Below are 10,704 nucleotides of genomic sequence, written 5' to 3'. Positions count from 1 at the left end.
GATTAAGCCCTGGTGCTGTTCGCTCCTCAGCAAAGTAGGAATTGAAACAGCGATTGCAGCAGGGCTGGGAACCTTTCCCCAGTGTCATTACTGGGCTCGAGAAGTTCGAGACCTTCTCCTGTGCCCTGGTGCTGTGCATACCCAGGGCCTGGGGCCTGCAGAAGAAGGCAGGGGGCTCAGTGCTGCCAACAGGCAGCTGGCCTGGGTGCTGGCTTTTGTGCAAACCCCAATTTTTCAAGGTTGTGGCTGGACCCACGAGCACCCAGAGCCCCGGCAGCACCGGGTGCTGCCAGCCCCGTTTGCCCGGTGAGGGCTTCGAGCCAGGCCGACTGCTTTGGGAAGCCAGCACTGCAGCCACGAGCGAGCCTGGCCACCTCCTCACTCTTTGGTTTCACCACGGGTGAACAAGGAGCGAGGCAGCTCCCTCCAGCTCCCCAAAACAGCAAAAAAAATATTAAAATCCTGCTTATCCCCCGAGGCCCAGCGCGGCCCTGCCTCAAGCTGCGCGGAGCGGGGCCGCCCCCAGGGGGAGCCGCGGCACCGGCCTGAGGGGGCCCCGCCCGGCACAGCCGCAGGAAAAAGTGGTCCCAAATCTTTCCTCAGGGTGGCACAGGGACAGAGCCAGCCCCCAGAGGGCCCTAACAGCTCTCTGTGCCCGGAGGATGCTGAGGAGCCGTGCCCCCGGCCCCTCTGAGCCTCTGGGCCCACATGGAACTGAACAGGGAGGGCTTCACGCCGGGTCGGTGAAGCCAGAGAGCTTGCCCCAAGCTGTCGCCTCGCTCTGTGCTCTGGTAACGCTGGAAACATCTCCTCCCACCTCAAATATTAATAAATGCGTGGCACTGGCTTCATTTGTGGGCTGATTGAAGTGTATACGTGAATATGATGCCAATGCACCACTCATTAGGGGATGGAGATCCACAGCTGGACACCTGCAAGAAGGTGCGGGACATGAAGAGCGTCCTCAGGGTGGGGGAGAAGAGCAGCTGACAGCAAAGGGAGCGAGCGAGCCCACAAGCAACCCAAATCCCTGCCGCCTTCTTCTGGGAAAGCAGGTGCCCGAAGCAAGTTTGCTTCTCGCTTTGCTTTTCTCAGCAAGACCCGAATCTCTTTTCATCTTGCTGTCCGGCCAGGCTCCCCCAAAAGAAGTCTCAGTCTTGTTTACTTAGGCTCTATTCTGTCCAAAGCAGGGCTGCAATGGAAATAGAGGTGAATTTTAAGGAAATACCCATAGTTCAAATCACTATTCCCTTCTGTGATGCTCAAAACCTCCCCCCACACTCACTGTCAGCAATGGAAGGTAATGCCCAGCACCACCACAGGTAAAAATTAGACATTTGGGCTTAGGTTTTTCCCCAGGGCACCAAGCATGTGGGGGGCAAAAGTGACAGAGCCACAGCCACTAAGGGACAGTGCAAAGACTCGTTCTGTGAAAGGAAGGGGAGCACCATGCAAGCGAGGTTATTAATCCGTTAATTTAGCTTGAGTTTGAATGGGAATGATGAAGAAGGAGGTGATAATTTTCCTTCCTATCAAGTGCCCAATCTCTTCCAGGACAGGCGTTTCCCTGCTGAGGTGCCGCGTTTCCAGGATGAGAGATACCCAGGCAGTAACCTAGCTGCTGCACTAACACCGCTTTGCATGACACTTCCTCTAAAGAGGGAGAGAAAAACAAGACTCTCGGCCCTACTTTATCATGCTGCTGTGTAAACAGCCCCGTGGGCTTTGAAGGGCACACCTAAAGGTGAGGTGAGGCTGACGAGGTCACGGCGCTGCCCAGCCTCACAAGGGTGAACTGGGAGGCTGAGTCCTCTCAGGAGTCACAGAGACCTGAAGGTCGATGGAAACCTCAGTGTTTTATTCTACCCTAATTTTCATGGCAGCTCAAGCACATTTTCATGGCAGCTCAAGCTCATTGCCCTAAAGCATCTTTGCCTCCTCTTAGGATGCTACAGAGACAGAGGCACCGAGCAGCCACCAGGGTTTAGTAACCCATCCAGCTCCAGGAGGACGGACAAACAGCCCTCAACAGCCCTTCCCTAAGGGTGGCTGCTGAGGGAGGAACAGCTTCACACTGCTGGAGGCAGTGGGAGATTTTGGGTGGAGAGCAGGATTTCCGTGCACGGTGCAGGCGGGGTGACACGGCAGGGCTCTTACCCAGACGTTTGAGCCTGCAGGCTCGTCTGCCTGTTGCCCTGTGCTGGGTGGGAGAGGGAGCTGCCTTTGGGAGCCTGGGAATGGGTGAGAGAGGACAGCAAAGTCATTAAGGTGAGGAGGTAGCGGAAAAGGGAAAAGAACAGCTTTAAAACATACAATGCAAAAACGGGGAAGGAAGGGGAAGAAGTGCCCTTTATCTGCTTGCAAGTGAAATAGCCTTGTTCTTGCCAGGAGCAATGTCCCGGCCTGCTCCTGGGCTGATGTCTCTGTCTCAGACTAGCTCCCACCATAGCAGGGTGCAGCTCACCCGCACCTTCCACCCCTCCTGGCCAATTTGGGCAGAGGTTGCAGCCTTGTATCTATCCCAAATATATCCCAGCCTCGGATATATCCCCAAAACCAGCCAGCCCAGATGGGCTGAGCTTGGTGCCTTGCGTTGCTGAGGGTGCAAGGGATCAACCCTTCCAGTACCACCTTGGAGAAAACGTCTTCAACCCTCACTGGGAAGCATCCGTGCTCCCAGACAGGTTGTGGCTGGAAAAATCAGAATTTGCTTTCCAAAACTCTTTTTTTTCTTTTTTTTTAGTTCCTGAAATTAAAAGAAATAAAGTACAAACTGTGCAACCTCAGGCCTCCTGTGGTCTTGGCATTTGGCATCCCAATGGTCTATTATGTTCCAGGAGGTGTTTCCTTCCTTACCTTGGAGTTGCTTGTGGCTCCCCTGATGAATTTCACTGCTTGTCCCATCACGCCGTGCATGAGGCTGTGTTGGAATCAGGATTAAAAGTCAAAAAGCAGAGCTGGTTGCAGTGGTATAACCAAGGGGACACGAGCTGCATCACAAAGGCAGGAGATGGGAGCTTCTCAAGATAATTTTCAAGGGTCACTAATAAGGCAGACCCTAACGCTGCACTGTTGGACTGCGTAGCCTTGTTTTCAGTGAACGTTAGGCCACCTCTAATTACGTGCCATAATAGGAATCAAGAGGACTAAGCCCGTGGGATAGGTGTGGCGTAAAAGCTGATTTCAGTTTCACCTGATCTTCAATTAACATTCATTAATCAAAGCGCATTCGTTATACAGGCAAAACTCCCACCAGCACTGGCAGGTCCGGGGCTCGGGTCCTGCGGGCTGTTCCTGCTGCTGGGAACCACAGCAGAAAAAGCAGGCAGGAACCTATTTTCTCCGATATGGGAAACTTTGGAGTTGGGAAGACTGAAAAACGAGGGCTGAGCATAGCAGGGGCTTGCACAGTGCTCTGTGATGGATTATTTTAAAGCAAAGTGAAATGTCCCCCCGGCTGAGAGGCTGCCTGTGTACAATGCAAGTGTATGGCATCACCCATGGGGGCTCAGGCGGCTTCCCAGGGAGAGCACAATAAAATGCAACTGCCTCCAACATTGCTGACGAGGGGGTGTCTTCCTAATTACCCAGGTGGATTTTATTGTAACGAAGCCAGCAATGCAGGATTTGACGCTAGGGCTCTGAATGTATCACCTGCCCAGGGCAATTTAGCAAGTAGTCTATGCTTTATTTTCTTGTTTTCTGTGTTGGTGGTGCTCACTCCCCGCATTTGTGACCCCCACACAGACCATCATTCCTGTTTGCTTGGGTTTCTGCATGCAGCACTTGCATAGACTGATTTATCTTGCGCCTGCCTTCCCCTAAATGCCATATTCTGATGTGAATAGGGTTTTATGGGTGTAGGGGTTTGCATATGCGCTATTAAAGCCTCTTGACTTAGGGCAGATACCAAAATATTTTAGGACTCCAATCATCCCATGAAAATCACTGGCTGTTTGGTCGCGTAGCAAGAAAATAAGAAACAAAGCATCAACATTTGATCAGTAAAGCCAAGGGGCTCTGGCGGACATCCAGGACACCGTTTCCCAAACAGCGTTCCCTGCTCAGTTGTTTGCAACAGCGCGGAGCCAGCGCAGCCTCCGCCGGTGCCACTGAAGCCTGCGGCTCGGGGCTGCCAGAACGCCTGGCCGTTCATTTTCTGCATAACCAGGTAAATTCAGGAGATTTTTTGCTTTCAGGTTTTTTTTCCTAACCCAAAACCAAACCCAAAGTAAGTTTCTAGGGAGTGGGCAAGCCAAAGGAAAGCTCCTTTGGTGTTTCACAGATGAGCACTAGGGCTCGATGAGCAGGGCTGCGACTCACAGGCTTGTCCCATGGGTGTTGGAAGAGCCAGCACCACGCTGCAATTTAGGGAGCAAAACACTGAAATCAGCATCAGAATACCTACAGCCAGTACAGCTCTGCCATTTACTGCCAGGTTTCATGCACGCTGGTCTCTGTGCCTCAGTTTACCCAACTGCAAAGCAGAGACTGCTACATTTAATCTCTCTTACTACAAGGACATTGAATGAAGCACTCTATAAATGGAAAAATTATTAACACAGCAAGAACAAAGTCTGCTTTAACATAAGGTCTGGATGGTGGGAAAATCCTGCAGCGAGACGACCACCCCAGTCTCATCCGTCGGGGCGGGCTGGACACACATCCACGCTGACATTGGTGCCTGAGCAGCTCCTGTACCCTGGGACAGAGCTGGGAACACAAACAAGTCCCCCAGCGCAGGAAGGCTCGTCCCAGCACAGCTCTGCCTGCTGACAACTAGCGTAAGTGACAACGTTACAAGGGACTTTTAAGATTCCTGTGACTTTAATTGGAAAAGACATTTTTAATAGCCTAGGCAAATAACTGTGTGATCCTGCCAATTGCAGTGACTGCTCGCAGCCGTGCTTCACGCCCAGGGAAGCTGTTATTTTTCTGGCGTGCGATAGGAGGATCATGTGTGAACTGACATAACAGACACGCCAAAATTGTTCAGCTGTACGGGCTCTCTCAGACAGAAAAAAAAAATAAATAAAACACAACCACCAATATGCCCCCGGGGACAGCCAGACACAAACCCCAAAATGACATGCATGCACAGAGAAAATGCACAGCAGATTTCCAAGTCATATGCATGGGCTTTAATCAATGAACCTCACTGATACATGGGAAACACTTCATTCCCAGTAATTGTCCTTTGACAGCTCTAACAAGCAGGATCTGCTCAGGATGGTAATGATTAAAATGCTGACTCACAGAGGGTTTTGCCGTGCTGGCAGGAGTACACCAGAGTGGTGCTCACTTGGAAGGTATTTTGCATCCCTGCTTCTGAACCGATCTGCATTTTTAATCCTCTGACTGCAAACAGTTGTTTGTGGCTTTGCCGCGCTGACTCCAGGTTTCCCTTCTGCGTGGGCTGGCCGGGGAGGTTCCTCTCGCCCGCTGACCGACACGGGGAGCAGGGCGGGGGGGTCCCTGTGCTCCCCGAGGTCAGAAATGTCACGGAGCTGATGGGATGGAGCCGAGGCCGTGTGTGTGCAGGGCCTCGGGCACCCAGAGCCAGGATGTGGAAAACCATGCAGCTGCTCACCGTGCTCGCACGCATTTCGCGGCAGCCCACAGAGCACTTTGCAATCACGTTTGTGGCATAAGTCTTTATTCCTGCTGGCTCCTCTGCCCCCGGCCAGCACAGCAATGTGTGGTACAATCCAAGCTGCTGAAATGTCCAGGCTGCAGGCCCTCAGTGCCTCACCTCGCAGTTACAGCTATTAGCAGCAGGAGACCAGATGTCACCATCTCAATGGGATAACGAGAGCAGTGGGACAAGGACGAGCCCTGCGCAGCCCCAGGAAAACAAAACGAGAAGTTTCCAGGAACAAAGTCTCGCTTCTGCTCCCTTACAGCCTAAAGGATGTACCACAATGATTATGCATGACCATAACCATTGATATGTAACGCTGTAATATTGACATATAACACATGGATGACCATAAGAGAGGCTTTTTGGGGTTTCCTCTGATAAGGCTTTTCCCCTCCCAAGCACAGGGGTATGAAGCAGAGGGGCCGAGGCCCTCGCTCGGCTCTCAGCAGTGCTCACGTGCGCGGAGCCAGCCAGAGCCCGGCCGCTGCCGGGGCAGACCTCACTGCAGGGAAATTGCTACCCCCGGAAAACTGTTCCCCTAATTACAGCGTTGAAGCATGGAGCAAACCACATAAGTGATTCACACAGTGTTCCCAAGCTGCAGCCGCGTAAATTAGAGAGATTTCCAAACACTCCTGCGCCGTGCACGCTGTTGTTATCAGGATGGAAATACAGAAGCTTTCATCCTAAGGAGGCGAGGAGGGGGGAAAAAAATCGCCGTTAAACGAATCTCGTCAAATCGAGAAGACCTGGGAGGTCTACCCCCGGTGGATCTGTAGAGGAGTGCTGCTAAAACTCCTCGGGGAGCTCTCCTGGTAGGGAGCAGGCGGCTGGCAGGGGAACCATAGAAATGCACGGGTTTGTTATTGCTGGGCACGCAGGGGCCCGGCCTCTGCTCGCAAGCGGGGTGTGAAAGGGAGAAGGCAAGTGCACTTGGGGCAGAGAGAAAGGGATGGCGCTGGTGTGGAGTGGAGTTAAAAGTCGCCCATTGTTAGGGAAGTTTGCTCTCCTCACATCATCACAGCTCCCGGTGACACCGCTCTGCCTTTTGAAGTGCAACATTAGGCGTTTCCTTGTCACCCATTGGCGCAGGAGCTTTTTTACCACATTAAGTCATTGGGTAGCAAATGAATGGGGGGTTTTGACTATTCAGAACTTCACCTTATAAATATCAGGGTTGTAGGTTCCTGCAGCTTTCCTGGACCCGAATATCTCGAGATACGTTGGGACTCGGTGCGGCGAGGCGGCCCTGCCCAGAGACCTGCGGCGTGGGAGCTGCGGATCAGCCGGAGGGATCCAACTCCTGGGCTTTGACAGCCATGAGCAGCACCACCTTCCTCATCCTCTCCATCGTGGGCATCTGTGGTGTCATTTTCAATGCAGCAGCATGGTAGGATTCAGCAGAAGGGGCATTCCTGGGGGATGCTCTTGAGCCTGTGCTAAATCGTGCGACTCGTTTCCTTCTCTTCGTTTCAGGTCTGTGAACAACTTTCTGATGACAGGACCTAAGGTAATTAACACAGTCACTATCAGCAATTTAAGTAAAGCCATTTTGTTTTGCAAATGGGAAATATCGCTTTTCTAAAGAACCAGAGTTCCCAGAGCGTATCGGCTCCAAACCGGGTTGAGTAACAAGGGAAAGGACCCGCAACCCTTCTGGCTCTGTTTTGATGGATAAAAGCTGAAGTGCTGAGGATCTCACCCACGCTTTCCCATGCAGGCGTACCTGACGTACTCCAGCAGCGTGGCGGCGGGCGCGCAGAGCGGGATGGAGGAGTGCAAGTTCCAGTTCGGGTGGGAGCGCTGGAACTGCCCCGAGAGCGCGCTGCAGCTCTCCACGCACAACCGCCTGCGCAGCGGTGAGTGCCCGCGGGGTGCCTCCGACAGGAGCCGGGGGGTGCTCTGAAGAGAGCAGCCAGCCGATGGGGAGGTTTTCTATCCCTCAGAAACCAGGCTGGCTTTTCTCCATCTGTGTTAATTAGTCTCACAAACGATGCTAATATTTTTTCTATGATCTATATCCATGCTAAGGGAGAGCCCTTTGTGCAGTGCTGATCCGTGGGCTCGCTCCTGCTGCTTTTGTGCCGCATCTCAGGGAGCACAGTGCTAGAGGCACCTGAGTTTGATATGGGGGAAAGGAGAGATGAAGGGAGAAACCAGGGGCGAGTGCTAAGAAACTGCCCAAGAGAAAGTTGTGGATATATTTGAATGCTATCTACTTCAGCCAGCATAGAAATGCCACTGGCAAGAAGCTATTTGACTCTGTTAGGAGAGCCAGAAAAGAAACTAAAATAGAAGCATGGGTCCTGACTGCTATTAGCACAGGTTCAACCACTGGCTGATTTAAGATGAACTGTAATTTTCCCCAGCAGGTGAGACCAAAGCAAGCACAAACCCCCCAAGCAGAAAATGGCAGGGACAAACCAAGTGCCAGGTGATGTGAGGGATCAGCAACCTTGGTGAGAGCAGGATTGGGGCACTATTGTGCCATCCTACTGTTGCCAAGAAACTGTCCCATGCACAGACACCTGCAGAATATTGTGCCAAATTGCTGAAACTATCGATGCTGAAGCCGGAAGAGATTCCAGTCATGAGCATTTCATTCCTGTAGCACCTTACCTTTTGCACAAACTGTTTTGTTATTCCCTTCTTGAACCTTTGCAACGCTGAAGGTTTCACAAGAGAGCTCCCTTCCCAATAAACCAGGACCGGTGTGTATGTTTGCATGTGACAGCTTTTTTCTCCTCTCCCCCAGCTACCAGGGAGACGTCCTTCGTGCACGCCATCAGCTCCGCCGGTGTCATGTACACCCTGACCAGGAACTGCAGCATGGGCGACTTTGAAAGCTGTGGCTGCGATGACTCCAGGAACGGGCGCGTCGGTGAGCTGCCTGTGTGCTGCCTGCCACGGCTGGGCTCCAGCCCCTCCGAGCTGGCAACAAGACAGGCTGGCATCATCCCAGCCCTCAGCTCGGTGCAAGTCCTGGGGCGGGATTCACTCCTTCAGGGTGGTTCTGTTCTTACCGCACATCTGTCTTGCAGGTGGCCGCGGCTGGGTCTGGGGAGGCTGCAGCGACAACGTGGAGTTTGGGGAGAGGATTTCCAAGCTCTTTGTGGATGCTTTGGAAACAGGACATGACACCCGTGCGCTGATCAACCTGCACAACAATGAAGTTGGGAGACTTGTAAGTCAAATATTAAAAATAATAATAGTATTAGTAGCAGTAATAATAATAATAAAAACAATATCTATACAGGAAACAACAACAGAGCCTGGTAGACTGCTCAGGTCCCCCTCCCTGTCTGTGCCAGTCTAGGCACTGTGCTATTTGCCTGGGGGAAAAAAAGCCACAGCTAGAATCTGACCATAAACCTGAACATGAGGAACTGCAGTAAGATTCAGTTCCAGCATCTGCAGCTTTGTGCAGCACCATTAACCATGGACACCGCTTATTCAGCAATATGCCAGATTTATACTCACATCCTCTGGTCTGTAGTGCAACACAAGAACCACCCCACATTCCTGCAATGGGCACTTCCAAGAAACTCAGCAGGGGAAGCCAGGTGTGAGGAAGAGTGTGGTACCCGGCCCACAGAGGCTGCCGGCTCTGGCCAAACCTCCTTGTCTGTAAAAACAAGGACGGTAACTTTTAACATACCTATCTCATAGGGTGTGTCGAGGCGTAATCTCAGAGAGATACCAGTGATTGGGACCTTATAAATACCAGAGGGAGATGGGTAGATAATATCTGTGAAGTGCTTGGCCTGGAGGAGATGTGTAGAGGTTTGGTGTCATTACGCCGCAGCGCTGTTTCACACATTTTGAATGAGATCTCTGTGCGAGGTGATGGGTTGATACGCCGATGAGAGAGGTGAGCCGCCGATGAGAGAGGTGAGCCGCAGACCGGGACGCGCCAGAAGGGCATGACCCTGCACGCACACCTTAATCCTGGCCTGGAGAAACAGCTTCTGGAAGGGCTGGGGACAATAGTTTGTGCCCACTCATTATCTCCGTCCTTTAATTAGTGACAAGAACAGACAGATGTTTGCCTGGAACTGAAATAAAGGCATGAGTTCATGTCTTGGAAGGACCTGAAGTCCTGTCCAGCAGGAGCCACATTTGACCCACTGCCCCTGAAGAAGCACCATGTATCCCAGTTTTGAAACGTAAATAGCAATGATCTACTGCTTCTAACTTCTCCCCCTTTTCTACCCAGGCTGTAAAAGCTACGATGAAGCGAGCCTGCAAGTGCCACGGGGTGTCGGGCAGCTGCAGCATCCAGACCTGCTGGCTCCAGCTCGCTGAGTTCCGAGAGATCGGGAACTACCTCAAGATGAAATACGACCAAGCCCACAAGCTGGAGATGGACAAGAGGAGGATGAGAGCCGGCAACAGCGCTGACAGCCGCGGGGCCACGGCAGAGACCTTTCACCACGTCCACGCCACGGAGCTTGTCTTCCTGGAGGACTCCCCCGACTACTGCACGAGGAACGCCAGCCTGGGCCACCACGGCACTGAAGGCCGCGAGTGCCTGCAGACCGGCAAGAACCTCTCGCAGTGGGAGAAGAGGAGCTGCCGGCGGCTCTGCACCGAGTGTGGCCTCAAAGTGGAGGAGAGGAGGACGGAGGTGGTCAGCAGCTGCAACTGCAAGTTCCACTGGTGCTGCACGGTGCGCTGCGAGCAGTGCCGGCAGCTGGTGGCCAAGCACTACTGTGCCCGCCGCGACGCTGCCGCCACCAACCACATCAAGCGGAGAAACAAGGGCCACAAGAGATAGAGGAAGGCCCGATGATGCCGTGCCTGGGCTCACGAGGTGGACCTCTGGGTTTCTTCACCTTTTGTGGCCATCGCCGTAGCTCAGGTTGGGAAGGAGCCTTCCCCAGGGCACAGCAGGGATCTAAAGGGGGTTTGGAGGTCCGAGTGGACAGTGAGACTGGGCCTTCTCTGAATTAATGCTGTGAGATCACGAAGCACAAGGCGCGGGCGCTGAGGGACCACAGTCCTTCTGGTTTCATGGTTTCTCCTCAGTATTTACTAACAGCTTCTTTCTTTTCGGGAGTCAC

At 52.8% G+C, this 10,704-nt stretch overlaps 1 protein-coding gene across 1 annotated transcript; it reads left to right on the top strand.

Annotated features, from left to right (window-relative positions):
- Positions 1–6,960: 6,960 nt before the first annotated feature.
- On the top strand, positions 6,961–10,418 carry WNT8A (Wnt family member 8A; the record flags this gene model as incomplete). Its single annotated transcript, XM_082771850.1, has 6 exons — positions 6,961–7,031; positions 7,118–7,151; positions 7,362–7,500; positions 8,397–8,522; positions 8,683–8,825; positions 9,858–10,418. 6 exons carry the CDS (start codon positions 6,961–6,963, stop codon positions 10,416–10,418), a joined length of 1,074 nt encoding a protein of 357 aa, XP_082627976.1.
- Positions 10,419–10,704: the final 286 nt, after the last annotated feature.

This window comes from Aythya marila (assembly GCF_965140915.1).
Source record: "Aythya marila genome assembly, chromosome: 14".
NCBI classification, from domain to species: domain Eukaryota; kingdom Metazoa; phylum Chordata; class Aves; order Anseriformes; family Anatidae; genus Aythya; species Aythya marila.
This window is presented reverse-complemented; position numbering and strand designations above follow the sequence as displayed.